Raw genomic sequence first — 15,515 nt, forward strand, 5'->3', positions numbered from 1 at the left:
CGCAACTCGCTGGACAGACATATCCAACCCTTGACAGTGTGCTGGGTTGCTAAGCTGGGATGCTGGTTAGGGCAGGTGTGTTAACTGAATTCTTGACTCGGTGTGTCTGACTGAGGATAGCTTTATCTGGAGCTAACCCCATTTAATTCAGGGAGCACCTGCAATACAGTCTTGGGTAAACTTCAAGCCACAGTGGTATCGGACAGACCATATCACAGAAAACCCTACCTGAGATTCCTTTGTAAAGCTGATGCTGTTTATGTATGAGGGTGTAGATGAGTCTGATGGTTATTGAGTAAATACTACCCTGGAGTCTCCATATGTGTGTGGGGTGTGTGTGTGTGTGTGTGTGTGTGTGTGTGTTGCTTTGCAAAGTCTGAGAGACAGGAGACAGGTTGGAGTTTTCTAGAGAAAAAAGAAGGAACTTGGGAAGGAAGAACTCAGTCTACAGGATCCCACTGGCTCATGCCATGAGAAGGCACGCAGGAGGAAGCCCTCTCCAAATTGACGGGGAAGAGGTTTTATATCCAGAAGTATGTTCAAGGGCCAGGCTGCCCAGGGTTCATCCTGCATTCACTATTTAGTAGATATATGTATCATGACCAAATGCCTTAGCTACTCTGCCTCATTTTCCTCGTCTTAAAAGGGGAGGCTGAATAATAAAGTAATTGTAGCTGCTTCCTCGGACTGTCAAAGAGTAAATGCCATCATGTATTTAGAACAATGCCTGGTGTGTGGTTTGTACTGAATAAATACTCATTACATCAGTGCTGTTTTCTAATTAGCATAATTGCTATTATTATTCTAAGTTCTACAGAAAATAGTATGTAGCTGGTCTCTCTTCCTGCTGATGAACTATAATTTGAGGTCTTGTCCTGAACAGAACGTGACAGGCAGAAACGTGTTCAGGAGCGTGTTCCTGCAGCTTCACACTTCAGCGTCACACTGGCACTGACAGTGAGAAAAGCGAGATCAACACGGCTGCACACACTGGGAGAGCCTTCCCATCTTAGGGGGTTCACCGCCCCGTCGTCCTGTCTGTGCCTCTGAGAAGGAGGGGCTTTGATGTGTTTCGTGACAAGGGATTGCAAGAGGCCGGGACGGCCCTGCATCTTTTCTTCCCAAGAGCCCAGAAAAGGGTGGGAAAACAGAAAGGAGTAGGGTGGTGTGTGTGTGTGTGTGTGTGTGTAGGTGACCTGGACGGGCCCTCCCAGCAGAGGGTCCCCTGGAGTTGATATTATGCGCAGTTGTGAGCCACCATGTGGGTGCTAGGAATTCAGCCCTGCAGCCAGTGTCTTGACCTGAGCCATCTCTTTAGCCCTAACCCACCGCCAGCATTATAAGATGGGTTTTGTGTCTTCATTGGGCTGATGAGCAAACCCAGGCAGACAGTAGTCAAGTAGTTAACCTGAGGTCACTGACCCCTAGATGTGGTTCCTGGAGGTGGCTGTGGGAACGCTCCAGAGGCTGTTGTCAGCCTAGAAGAGGCTGATTCTTGGCTTCTAGCATGGATTCAAATGATGCCCCCTCCTATTTAGATACTACGCTGTTTAGAAGTCCTGACTGTATTGAACTGGATTACTCTGGGGCCACGTGGTAACATAGTCTAGATTCCCTAACAACTTTTGTATCACGACCTAGGAGTTTTCTTAGCAGCCTACTCTTTCCCTGACTTACACACCAAGGTCCCTGACCTGCCCCTTTGTGGGGTGAGGCCTCCGTTTTCACTGTTCTCTGTGGCTTTCAGAGTGCAGGGCTCAAAACTGGTCCTTTTGTGTCTGTTGATACAGCAGGGAGCTTAAAGACTTGTAACCTGATGTTGTTTACCTAAATGAAATGTTGTCATCTAAATGAAAGCCCATCAGACGTGAGTCATGCATGGACTCTGTGGCCATCCCCGCAGTGGATGCTGGGAGTGCAGAAGGACTTGAAACACCATGATAGTCAGAATAATACCAAATTGCTACACACTGTGAATTCTAAAACCTATGTGTGTGTTACAAGGCAAAGGGGTTTTGCAGGTGTAATGACTTTGAGAAGTAGAGATTATCCAGGCGGGTCCTATGAGTCCAGGGCTCTTTCCACATGAAAGACGGATGCGAGCAAGTGAGTCCGAGACCAGCAAGGGGTAGGAGAAGGGACTGTGAGTCAGGAATGAGGGTGGCCTGTGAAAGGAAGGAGAAAATGGAGACTCCCTCGGAATGTAGACCTACCTTCCCCTTGGCTTTAGTTCAGTGGTCCACAGTCTGGGTTTCTGACCTCCAAAGCTGTAATGCCGTGTGCGTTTAAGCCGTGACATCTATGGTAATATGTGATAGCAGGATGGTGACCCTTGAGGGAGCCTCTGGGTTAGGAGAGAAAGGGCATCACCGCTCCAGAAGCAGAAGGAAGTCTTGATTTGACTAAGCCAAAACAAGATCACCCCGCTCTTATGATTTAGCCTCCAGACTATTACTCTAGACTTTTTCTACATCGATCATCTTTACTTACTCATATCCTGGATATTTTCATATTTATTATGGAGACTGTCAAAGATCCCCTCCCAGGGGTCCTGTAGTGTGTATATAACAAATACACAATTCTCAAAGACTCCATTCCAAGACACACGTGCACTCTAGGATCTCAGATACAAACGTGAGGACACATTTTAGCACATGCGTGGTGATGAGACGCTGTCTAGAACACAGGCTGGGTACCTGGCCTTGTGAGGTAGTGCAGGAATAGCTTTGGAGCTGTTGTGTTGGGACGTAGATTGTCACGGAAACGTGAAGAACAGTGAGAAGCCAGCAGAGGCCAGTGACAGCTGGGGGTGGGGCCAAAATGGGCCTCCCCAAAAAGACCCCGCAATTCCCTGGTTATTCAGACCAGCTATGTGACCTTCCCTCAGTTTCCTCCTCTGTAAAACGTGGCTACGGAAGCTGTCAGTCAGGTGTACGTACTGTGAACATTCAGCCAGCGGTTTTTCCTAAGGTGCTTACAACAGTGGCTGGCACACAGGAAGCCGAGCGTGTGCTAACAATGTTTAATACGATGAAACTGTTCATAGTCCCACAAATGGCTTTCTAAGCTTCATGATCAGTGACTAGCCGGATGCTAACGCTAAAGAAATCGCTGATGTGCTTCCTGAATGCGCTCTCAGCCTCTCACTCGGCTCTTCATATGCAGCATTAATGATCCTCTTAAGCAGGCCTGTCAGCAGCCTCACCGGGACATCAGTGTCCGCTAATGGGCTTCACCCCTCCCAAAGCTCCTGAGTGCTTTAAAGTGCAGTGCGTGGCGCTCCTTTTGTTTGAGGAATGAAGGCACCAAGGCACCAGGTGGCGGCGCTGCTCAGGGATGAGAGGGATGTAGTTCATCTGTATACATTCTTCCCGGGGTGCCAGGGTGAGAAGTTGTCCACCATAATGCCAGGCTGCAACTCCACCTGTCCAGCGAAGGTGGGACGGTGGAGCCATTTCCCCGCCACTGGGCTCGGGCTGCCTCAGTTTCTCCACAGACTGTTTGAGTTCATGGAGCGCCCTTCCTAAGGCTTCCCCACAGACTCCTACCATGGTTTCCTTACATTCTCAACCTTGACTACTCCCTAGGTGGCAGTAGTGGCCACTCTCGGCATACATCACGTGCAAGATGCCTGGATTGGTCCCCAATTCTGCAAAACTATATAATGATGATGATAACTGTTCACTTTTTCCTCTTGGATACTTTACCTGGTTCATGTTCATTTTCTTATGGGAGGGCCGAGCCACAGGCCAGCTGCCCAGGAGTTCGAGCCTTCTCCTGATTGCCTGTCCTCTTACTGACTCCTCAGAATGATGGTTGCATAATCTATGTTGCAGTCCTACGTTGCTTCCCATGTAGATTTAAGAGGACTGGCTTCTGTGATGGCTCGCAGTTGGTCACTGTCAATGTCAAAGTGGACAGTGTGAGTGGAACCTGGCATCGGGGAAGGTGGGAGTGGCCACTTTCTCTCACTGCTCTGGGCTTCCCTCTCCCGGGCAGATTCCTGGAATGACTGTTCAAGTTCTACAGGGCTCTTCGCCTTCAGGCCCTTGTTTCCAGTTTGCAAAGCTTTTTAACTTTCTTTTTATTTATTCTTTGTGTCTTTCACATCATGCATCTCCTTCCCATTCATTTCCTGGTTTCCTATCTACCCTCTGCTCTGGCGCGCGCGCGCGCACACACACACACACACACACACACACACACACACACTAAAAGAAAATTTAAGAAAATAAAAGGGAAATCCCGTTATGGAAGCTGTAGTGTGACACGGTAAGTCACCTTTGCAAAACTTTTTGACCCACCCTTCCCCTGAACTTCTTAGCAGCTCCTGGGCCAGGTGCTTTGCTGATGCCGCAAGCTGTCTCAACTGCCTTTCCACTCATATTGAGCTTGTATAAGAAAATCCCGAGGACTCTCCTTGCTGCGGCTACCTGAGCTGCGGTGGAGCTAGTCATGGCTGGGCAAGCTTTCAGAGTTCCTCCCATTCTTTGACAGAGGATTGATTGAAAGGAGTGCCGCCAAAACTGTGACCAAAGGTGGCATGAGGCTTCCAGAAGAGTCTCAAGGAAAAGCATTGCAAGCAACAGTAGTAGCTGTGGGATCAGGCATGAAAGGAAAGGGTGGAGAGGCTCATCCTGTAGGGGTGAAAGCTGAAGACACAGTTCTCCTCCAAGAATATGGAGGCACCAATTCTAGACGGCAAGATTGTTTCTTATGTAGAGAGGATGACATTCTCGGAAAGTCTGTGGACTGAGATCACTGTTGAAATGGTGTCACATGAAGTTGCCCATTTCGCTGACATTCTGAACTATTCCTCGTGTAAATAATGTCCGAGCCTCCCTTTTGTAATAAACTGATGCTGCCTACACCCATGACATCCATCGTCTCTGCAGTTTAGTTTTGCTGTACTGTTATAAACACTTCCAAATAAAATAATATAAATGAAAAAAAGAAAATCTCTCCAATTTGCTTTTTGTCTAACATCATTTCCAAAGCATAAAACTCAAATTCTTTTCTTCATCCATTATATTTTACTATGGCAACTTTTATTCTGCTTTTGATCCTCCCTAGTTTGTTTTGTCTTTTAAATTTTTTTTTAATTTATTTATGTGTCTGTGTCTGTGCATGGCCCTGTGAGTGCAGTTGCCCCAGAGGCCAAAAGAGGGCGTAGTTATGAGTCTCCTACCATGGGCGCTAGAATTCTAGTGGCAGATTCTTTGCAGGAGAGCAAGCGCTTAGCTACTGAGTGATCTCTCTAGCCCCTATTTGTCTTCTTTTGTATCCCAACTTCTCTATTATTATTCTGGTAGGTTTTTAATTCTAAGTACTTTTACAAGGTTTGAGGGGAGACTGTGGGTAGAACTCCAGTAGAACAGCTCAGGAGGTCACCAAAGAACCCAATGAACACAAAGGCCAGGGCTGTTTATAAATGGTCCCCCAACCTAAGGTTCTTCCCTCCTCTGCAGTCAGCCCCTCCCACTTCCCATCCTGCTAAAGAACTGTAAGAGATCTAAAGATTAGGAGTTTCCTAACAGCAGACTAGGGGACAGGAGGGCTTAAAAAGAATTCTGAAATAAGTGTTCAACTTCTGACATTGAGCAACACCTGCTGCCCCTGTCCCCGTCCCCACGACTGCCTTTCACTGCCAGCTTAAGACAGCGCTCTCTCAACCACTGCACAAGTTAAGCATCGAAGCACAGAAGTGTTTCTAAGAAAGTAGCTTGTATCGAATGGCCAGGAAAGCTTGTCAAGTACAGGTGGCTGAGTCCTGCTGGAGTCATCCTTCCACGGGGTGGAATAGGGCCTGAGACTCGTGTTTCTGACAAGTTCCCAAATATGGCGATGGTCAAGGTCCTAGGACTGTGCTTTGTTAATGATGAATCTAGACAGCTCAGCATGGTGTCCAAGAATGTGGATATCCTTGGGTATTGTCTCGAAATTGTGTGTGTGTGAGAGAGGGGTGTGTGTGTGTGTGTGTGTGTGTGTGAGAGAGAGAGAGAGAGAGAGAGACAGAGAGAGAGACAGAGAGAGAGACAGAGAGAGAGACAGACAGAGAGAGAGAGAGAGACCCTGAGAGACCTTTGATGCAGTAGTTCTGTGCGAAGGCTTCTGCAATTTCCTTAAAAGCCCTCGAGTTTTACCCATGCTCCTCTGAGTCTGAAAGCGAGGCCTGATGCTGTCCTCTGCTTGCACAGGTCAGCTTTTGAGAAGCTGTGGTGACCCTGTGCTGAATCCTGTCCCCAGCTTTAAACACTAAGTTACAGGGGGTGTCTGCAAGAGCAGAGAGGCCTGAATGGTCCAAAGTTGACCTGAAGCTTAAGTAATCCAGACCTTAATATTTGGAGTGAATTAGTACTTTCTAGTATGATTTTATAATTGCATGTTTAAAATGTACGTTTTATAAAGTCTGCAGTGAAGCATACTATTTTCTTATAGAAATTCTAAATTAATTATTTTATGTTAATAGGTTACCTTTTTCTTTGTTTTGGGCTTCCGGGAAAATTATTGCAGACCTCGCTGACTGTCGACTTGCTCGCTCTGCGTATTTTATTCTCGTTTTCTAGAAAGATTGTTATTGTATGAAAACAAGCTCGCCACAAAGCTTAGTTTCCTTCTTTTTGTGGCAGATCGCTTACAACCTTGGGATTGGTTATATCATCGCTTGCCGACCAGGCCGCTGGCAAAGGCAAAAACAAATTCGTGCCTTATCGAGATTCCGTTCTCACTTGGCTTCTTAAGGTACGTTGTTGACTCGGGGTCGTTTTTTGTCTAAACCTCGCTGTTTCCGACATGAAACTGTGAAAGGACCGTGCAGAGCTACCGAAGCACACACAGAACCGTCACCCTAGTTCTTAGTGACACGCCAAGAACATGATTTTGTAGGGAGGGCTCGCCAGGTAAGATCGTTTGCTTGAGTACGCATGAGAACCCGAGTTCAAATCCCCAGCACAGAGAAATGACAGAGAAAGACATCCGACATCTTTTTCTTTTATCTTCATGTTCATGCCCATGCACACACACATGTACACACGTGCTACACAACAGCATACATACACAAACTAACACTACTTACTGTTTTTATTCTATTATAGTGACATTTGTCAGGTATTGTTTATTGTTATAAATATAACAGGCCATGTTTCATCTTCTTATAAAATTATGTGAAAAATACTAACACATTTTCACATTGCATTCTGTTTTTCACCAAGAACAAAGTCACGTGTGGATATTTCCTCTTTGGTCACGTCTATCTGAAATCCTTTACAGGACAACTTAGGAGGGAACAGCCAGACCTCCATGATAGCCACCATCAGCCCGGCAGCGGACAATTACGAGGAGACGCTGTCCACACTGAGATATGCAGACCGAGCTAAGAGGATCGTGAACCACGCTGTAGTGAATGAGGACCCCAATGCTAAAGTCATCCGGGAACTGCGAGAGGAAGTGGAGAAACTGAGAGAGCAGCTCTCACAGGCTGAGGTAATGTCAGTCTGCCGTGCCCAGTTCCTGAAGTCCCCTAACTGGGGTGTCTGGTGGCTGAGGGCTGTGTGGTTCACCCTTTCAGTGTGTGCAGGCGTCTGCTCTGGGCTGAGAAGCATTGTGAAGAACCACATAACTCACACCAGTTCTTGCCCTAGCCGTCTTCCGGCAAGAAAGGAAGTGAGGTCATTCCTGTCACTACCTAATTGTTGGCTTCAGCCCTTCACTTGGCCCTTGAACTTCCAGTGGGAAATCCTAAGAACAGTGTGTGTGTTTAATTGACGCTGTAGATTGTTTCTGTGAGACTTTCATAGATGTTGGGTCTCCTTTCCTTAGTCTTGGAGCCTGGGTCTTGTGGATGGGCACCAGTCTGCATATGGTCCTAACTGGCTACTGTAGCTACGGGATATGTATGGATGACATTATTGATTTCTGCCTTACTGACAGATAAATCTGCTTAAATAACCTTTTTCCTACTTAGATATTTCAGAGATAAACTTTAGCTTTTTTTTTTCAGTCTTTTTGTTTAAAGAGAAACACGATGTCCTCTTCCGTTTACTTTGATTAGCAGAATTCCAAGGCCCACACTGACAGTGCGTGACTTAATCCTTTCTGAAAGTCTATACTTGTTGAGGGAGAGCATATGGCTGCTGAGATGTAGCCCATAGCTGCATAGAACATGCATAGAGCTGCACACAGAATGTGCAGGGCCCTGTGTTCAAATTCCAATACCACAGGCAAGGGTACCATTCTATATGTACTGTATATAATGTTGGAAAGATTTTGAAAGCTGGTGTCTCTGGTCTTGTTTTTAAAGGCCATGAAGGCCCCGGAGCTGAAGGAGAAGCTTGAAGAATCTGAGAAACTGATAAAGGAGCTAACAGTGACATGGGAAGAGAAGCTGAGGAAAACGGAAGAGATCGCACAGGTGGGCTGATGAGGTAGCCTGAAACACTAAGGCCTCCTTCCCCTGGTGCCCGCTGGACAGATGCCTGCCTCCTCCAAAACCATCCAGGGCCCCGTTCTCTCTGCCGAGCTCATTTTAAAGCCCCAACTTCACATCTCCCACCAGTCTGCATATGGTCCTGTGCTGCTGGAATACTCTGTTGAATAAGCAAGACTGGGGCAGGAGGAGGGGCCTGTCGTTTCTGTCCCTCATATGATCAAAGGTCCACATTGTGATTCCATGTTTTTCTTTAGATCGCTTGGCAGAGTAGGGCATTGGAAACACTGATTAGCAGAAAGTCGTAAGACATACAACACAATAAGTTTTCACCATTTGACTCTGTGTGCTTCTTAGAAGATTCTATATGAACATTTAGTAGCATAGACCTTGTGACAAGGGGTAATACAGCAGGAGTGTGTGTTTGGGGTCACTCCACACTGCATTGCATGGGCATTTTAGTTCCACTAACACTGTCCCCAGATCTCACTACCATGTGTTTTCATGAAAAAAGGACTTTGTTGTATTAGCTCTTTTGTTCCAAGTCATAGATCAGTACCCACCATGCTCTAAACTATCGTTAAGTCTTACAGGTGGACTCAAAGCCTGTGACGACAGGGTCTCTACCTGTTCTTCCATCTCCTACAGCTTCCCTCATTTGCTAGGAGTTCTTGGCTCCTGAAATTATCCTCTCTGCCCAGAATCTGGATCTGCTTTCCTGTGACCACTCCTCAAGCAACTGCTCTTGCTTCTTGCTATGAAAACTCATCCAATGCTCCAAGAATTGTCCCACACATATTCTACGCCCGTCGTGCTGCCCCTCCTTGGAAAGCATGCAGCCCTCCATGGCACACCGCTATTCTTTCGCATCCTAGTTACGCGGGCTTGTCCTTTTCCCCAGACACTGTGTGTGATTCACGCTGGGTGCCCTATGGCAGTGTCATGTCCTAGGCGCTTAGCAAACTTAGTCGAGCCGAGTAGAATGTGTCACCTCTTTGGCACTGTCCCCAGAAACGGTGACTTATTCTTTCCGTGGATGCATCTTGTGAATCGAACAACAGAGTGTCTCTGTTTTTGTCTGTTTCCATGCCCAGGAGAGACAGCGGCAGCTGGAGAGCATGGGCATCTCCCTGGAGACCTCCGGGATCAAGGTAGGGGATGACAAGTGCTACCTTGTCAACCTGAACGCGGACCCCGCCCTCAATGAGCTTCTGGTTTACTATTTAAAGGTGAGTATGTCTGATCGGCAGACCCCTGCCACCCCGCATCATCCCAGCAGAACCCAGATGCCTGGTCTCATGCTTTTGCTTTTTGTACCCAGCTTCACCCTGAGTAGAAAGACCATGGACAGTGCAATCCCACATCACTGATCACCAAAAATAACTTATGTTTCGCCTTGAGTACAGGCTGCAGAGGGACACAAATGGACAACTCAGGGTACACCTGTTGGAGGAGGTCCCACCTGTAAGGTGACAGAGTTCTGAGGTGTTTGGGGGTTTAAGAGGTCATAGAGAGTCTTCATTATAACACTAAGGAGCTCTCAAGACCCACACAAGCCTAGAGAGACCCTAGGCTAGATTCAAGAGCGGAGCTCTTCCAAGTCTGCCTTAGCTCTGACCCATGATCAGGAAAGGACTTTCGTCCTATGATCCTTCATTTAAGGCCTTTTAGCATTGGTCCCGTGGCTTCGGTGTGCACTGACCATGCTGGGGACATCTCTGCAGTAGGTTTCCAAATGCCCTGGGGTTAGATCCCATGCACATTCTTTGAAAGTATCAAGGACTCCAGTGCATGTTTGTGTGCCTAGGTTATAGCCATCGGTCTGGACAGTGTTTAGATTGGGGGTGCTGGAGCACAGACACACAGCTATTAGCTTTCAGAGCTGCCTCACCACTGACCAGGTGCCTGCCAAAGCCCTGCCATTCATGCATGATAAAATGCGAAAGCTGGAACAAACGACACTTAATGTTTTTCCTAAAGTAGTTTTTAAAAATTATTTATTACTTTATTTTATGTGCATTGGTGTTTTGCCTACATGTACATTTGTGTGAGAGTTCCAGAACCCCTGGAACTGGAGTTACAGACAGTTGTGAGCTGCAATGTGGGTGCTGGGAATTGAACCCAGGTCATCTGGAAGAGCAGTCAGCGTTCTTAACCTCTGAGCTACCCCTCCGGTCCCCTAAAGTATTTGGACCTCATGAGTCTCCAGAAATGTCAGAGAGAGGCCAAGGGTTCTTTGGCTACATTTATAGAACTACTGGCCAATTTTATTAAGCAAGAAATGGGACATCCAAGCCAGGTGTGGTAGCACATGCCTATAATCTCAGTATGTGTGAGGCATAGGCCAGAAGGATTGGGAGTTTAAACTCAATCTCCAGTACATAACAAGTTCAAGGCCACACTGGGCTATATGGGACCCTATCCTAAAGGGAAGGGAAGGGACAGAGAGATAGTTGAAATAGGACACTTGATTGCATTCGTGCAAGGTGCCCTAACTGACAAAGGGAATTCAGTTGCCCATCAAAACACTTTTAACTATAACATACACACAGAGAGTATGCATGTTATGGTAGTTTATTTATATGCCAGAAGAGGGCATTGGGTTCCATTATAGATATTTGTGAGCTACCATGTGGTTTCTGGGAATTGAACTCAAAACCTTTGGAAGAGCAGCTAGTGCTCTTAGCAGCTGAGCCATCTCTCCAGCCCCCTGTTACGGTAGTTGAATATTAAAATGATGGTCAAGGATTGGGTACCTGGAGTCTTCTTAAATTTATTTGACTTGTTTTATTTATGGGTATATATGTATGCCTGCTTGTCTCTGTGTGTACAACATGCATGAGGCCAGAAGAGGATATCAGGTCCCCAGAACTGGAGTCACAGGTAGTTGTAAGCCACCATATGAGTTCTGGGAACCAAAGCCACATCTTCTTCAAGAACACCTTGGTAAGGATTTTGATCCCCTGGGAGTATATAATATGCAGTGGAGAATGAACTAGAATTGAAGCAGGGAACCTCAGTCTCCTATGATCTTTTTCCTTCCACTTTTTTCAGAGGTAAAAACGTGGTACAGCTAGCCCTTGACCTACCGAGGCTCCATGAGTCAGCTTGGGATCCGTTATTTAGGGAGAGCGAATTGTTTCTGATCCTGGCTTGTAAACCCAGGATCTTGTGTGTGGAAGGCAAGCGCTGTGCTACAGAACTGTATCCCCAACCACAGACATCTTCATTTGAAAGACCTAGCGTTGCGTTTTCTCCATTGGATACAGAAGTAATGCCACAGTGATTAAATAATTTGTAGAGCAATATAGGAAGGTGCTCTGTGAATGAGCAGGGGTACACAGCAACTAAGTCCCCAAAGAGATTCTAAGACTCAAGATCTTTAAAACTACATGGATTTGTACATCATATAACCACAGGCTTCACCACTGTATGGAATGCTGACATTAGAAATGTTGACAAGTGTGTGTCTGTCTGTCTGTGCAGGCACATGCACGTACGCAAACACACATGCACACACACGTCAAGATTAATGTCATGTCTTCATCAATTACTTTCTGCCTTAGTTTTTGGAATGGGGTGAAAACACTGAGTCCAAAGCCTACTGATCAGCTATACAAACTGGCTGCAAAGCCCCAGGGAATCCCTTCTCTGCCTCCTCAACATCAGGATGGAAGGCAAAACTACCATGTCTGACTTTTTGTATAGATAGATACTGGGGTCATCTTTACCAACTGAGCCATGTCCCCAGCCCTAAGGTGGGAAGGAAGGATGCTGAGGTAAAATTTACTACAAGACTGCCTTTTAGTGGTTCTGAAATGGAGTCCTTTTAAAAAGAATCCAGTCAAATAGGTTGAATAAATAATATTGTCTTAGTTTTGTTAAAAAAAAAAAAAGAGGGCAAGAGAAAGGAAAGGAAGGAAGGAAAGAAAGAAAGAGAAAAAGAAAGAAAGGAGGAGAGAAAGAGAAATAGAGGCTTAGGATGAAATGTCATGCTGGTACCCACTCAAATAGTAAAAATTCAATCTAGAATTAGAATTCAATGTCTGCTATAGCTATGTCCAATTTTCTTATGTTTTAAAATGATAATCATTGTTGATACAGGAGCTAGTTTTGATAGGGTTTTAAACATTTTTTTTCTTTGGTGCTCTTGTTTGATTGGTTTTGGTTTTGGGTTTTTTTTGAGGTTTTTTTTGAGACAGGGTTTCTCTGTGTAGCCCTGGCTGTCCTAGAACTCTGTAGACCAGGCTGGCCTTGAGCTCAGAGATCCCGCCTACCTCTGCCTCCGGAGTGCTGGGATTAAAGGTGTGCACTACCACTGCCCAGCTGAATTTAAACATTTTTAAAAAGTTGTTTCTAGGTAAGATTTTAGCTTAAGAAAATTATTACTGCATCCATCCATCCATCCATCTATCCACCTACCTGCCATCCTACCAATCTATTTATCTATCTGTGGAGGGCATGCACTTGCCACAGCATATGAATGGAGTCAGAGGACTATTTTTCTTCCACCATACAGGTCTTGGAGACTGAACTCAGATTATCAGACTTGGTGATGAATGCCTTTATCCTCTGAGCCATCACACTGACCAATGTTTTGCCTTCTGATGCTCCAGATGTCCTCCTGTGCCGTTCATTTCATACAGTCCTTGATTTATTCCAGTTGCTTGTGACCATTTCTGGTTGAGTGCCTTGTGAACTTGGTTTCCTCTCTTCAATTCTGCGTTCCAGGATCACACCCGCGTGGGTGCAGATACCTCTCAGGACATCCAGCTCTTTGGGATCGGGATTCAGCCCGAGCACTGTGAGATCGACATCGCCGAAGATGGAGACATCACTCTCACGCCAAAAGAAAATGCAAGGTAGGAGGCGCCCGTGGAGACGCCAGCCTCTCCTTTTCTTGCTTCAGTTACATCAAAGTTAAGGATACGCGGGTATCCTAGAGGGTTTGCTTTCTGTTTACGGGCGTGTGTTAGTTACTGTTTTCATTGCTTAACCAAATATACCTGGAAGGAAGCATTTATTTCAGTTCACAGTTTGAAAGGGTACAGTTCATGTGGCTAGGAAGTCATGGGGGCAGGCAGGGCTTTTTGTTTGTTTGTTTGTTTTTGTTTGTTTGCTTGTTTTTGTTTTTCAAGACAGGGTTTCTCTGTGGCTTTGGAGCCTGTCCTAGAACTAGCTCTGTAGACCAGGCTGGTCTCGAACTCACAGAGATCCGCCTGCCTCTGCCTCCCGAGTGCTGGGATTAAAGGCATGCGCCACCACCGCCCGGCTTCAGGCAGGGCTCTTGAGAGTGACAGGGAGAGCATGAAGCAGCTGGCACCATCTGACATCAGGAAGTAGAGAGAACCAGACCTGTCCAGACACAGGGTAGCTTTATCTCCTAAGATCTGCCCCCAGGGACCCACTTCCTCCAGTGAGGCGTCACCTCCCACATTCCTCAACTTTAGGATACAGCGCCACCCACTGGAGATCTGCTGTTCTAGAACAGGAGCCTGTGGGGTCTGTTCATATTCTAGTGATAGCAGTATAGAACTTTGAGGAGTAGTAGTGTTGTCTTAGTTAGGGTGTTCTACTGCTGTGAAGAGACACCATAACCACATCAACTTTTACAAAGAAAACATTTAATTGAGGTGGCCGCTTACAGTTTCAGAGGTTCGGTTATCAGTATGACGGCGTGCAGGCAGATGTCCCTGGAGCTGCGAGTCCTACATCTTGCAGGCAACAGGAAGTCAACTGACAGTCACGCTGAGGGAAACTTGAGCAAAAAAAACCTCAAAGCCCTCTCCCACAGTGACAGTTTTCCTCCAACAAGGCCATACACCTCCGTATAGTGCCACCCCTTTTGGGGGCCATTTTCTTTCAAACCACCACCAGCATGTCTTAGGGTTTCTGTTGCTGTGAAGAGATAGCATAACCATAGCAACTCTTATAAAGAAAAACATTTTATTGGCTGACCTACAGTTCAGAGGTTCAGACCATTATCATTATGGTGAACCATGGTGGCGTTCAGGCAGACATGGTACTTGAGAGTGGCTGAGAGTTCTACATCTTGGGTAGGAATAGGATGTGATCAGAGACACTGGGTGGTGTCTTGTGCATAGGCGACCTCAAAACCCGCCTCCACAGTGACACACTTCCTCCAACAAGGCCACACCCACTCCAACCAAGCCACACCTTCTAATAGTGCCACTCCCTTTGGGGACCATATTCTTTCAAACCATCATATGGTTTTGTTTTGGTTGGTTGTTTGTTTGAGACAGTCTATTGTTCAGTACTGTGTACACCAGGCTAGCCCACCTGGGACCATCCAGGGATTCTGTCTCTACCTTCTTTGTCTCCATAGGAATGATAAGATGACAGATGTGTTGCTATCCCCAGCTTTATATGATTCTGAGAATCTGATTTCAGGTCCTCACGCAAGCTTTACTCAATGAGCTGTCTCCCCAGCTGCATTTTGTAAATGTCTGTTAACCATCCTGTAGTGCTGTTTTATATCTCCATCAGAAACACAGAGTTGGGCCTCATTCTTAGGGGCATAGGCAGACCCTTCCTGACTCATGACCGAGACTGGGTTTCTTTTACTCCTTCTTCAGTGGTTTCCCAGAATACATTCATTAGGAGAACAGTCCCTGTTACTTCTTTGAATTTTGGGACTACTGTCTTCCATCCACCTAACATCTTCCTTTGTGTCCCTTCAGGTCATGTGTAAATGGCACCCTCGTCTGCAGTACCACCCAGCTATGGCACGGTGACAGAATCTTATGGGGAAATAACCACTTTTTTAGGTATCAGCTTCATGTTCTCTGATATTTCCATTTGCCTTCTTTTCTGTTGTCTATTTAAGTATAAACCAAACTGATTTTATCTAATGATAAAAACCCGCACAGAATTAATTTACCTAAGAGGAAACGGCGGGACTGGTTGAGAGACTTTGAGAAAGATGCAGGTCCGGCAGAGCATGACCTGGATGCTGCAAGCGAGGCCTCCTCGGAACCAGACTACAACTACGAGTTCGCACAGATGGAGGTCATCATGAAAACCCTCAACAGCAATGGTAAGATGCTCTCTCCGGCAGCAGCAGATCTTA

General features: G+C 46.2%; 1 protein-coding gene and 1 pseudogene across 6 annotated transcripts in view; both read left to right on the plus strand.

Annotated features, from left to right (window-relative positions):
• LOC121443237 (kinesin-like protein KIF13A) overlaps positions 1–15,515 on the plus strand; it is a 177,286-nt gene that overhangs the window by 106,894 nt on the left and 54,877 nt on the right. For all 6 annotated transcript variants that reach the window (XM_041644916.1, XM_041644919.1, XM_041644920.1 and 3 more), the window contains 7 exons: positions 6,630–6,741; positions 7,270–7,482; positions 8,300–8,410; positions 9,520–9,654; positions 13,157–13,287; positions 15,127–15,213; positions 15,316–15,482. In XM_041644916.1, the coding sequence (XP_041500850.1) occupies positions 6,630–6,741; positions 7,270–7,482; positions 8,300–8,410; positions 9,520–9,654; positions 13,157–13,287; positions 15,127–15,213; positions 15,316–15,482 (956 nt within the window). The remainder of the gene's footprint in view (positions 1–6,629; positions 6,742–7,269; positions 7,483–8,299; positions 8,411–9,519; positions 9,655–13,156; positions 13,288–15,126; positions 15,214–15,315; positions 15,483–15,515) is intronic.
• On the plus strand, positions 4,456–4,756 carry LOC121443238 (annotated as a pseudogene).

The sequence above is a fragment of the Microtus oregoni genome, unplaced genomic scaffold, assembly GCF_018167655.1.
Source record: "Microtus oregoni isolate MIOR12 unplaced genomic scaffold, Mior012 000103F_ref0000194, whole genome shotgun sequence".
In the NCBI taxonomy this organism is placed as follows: Eukaryota; Metazoa; Chordata; class Mammalia; order Rodentia; family Cricetidae; genus Microtus; species Microtus oregoni.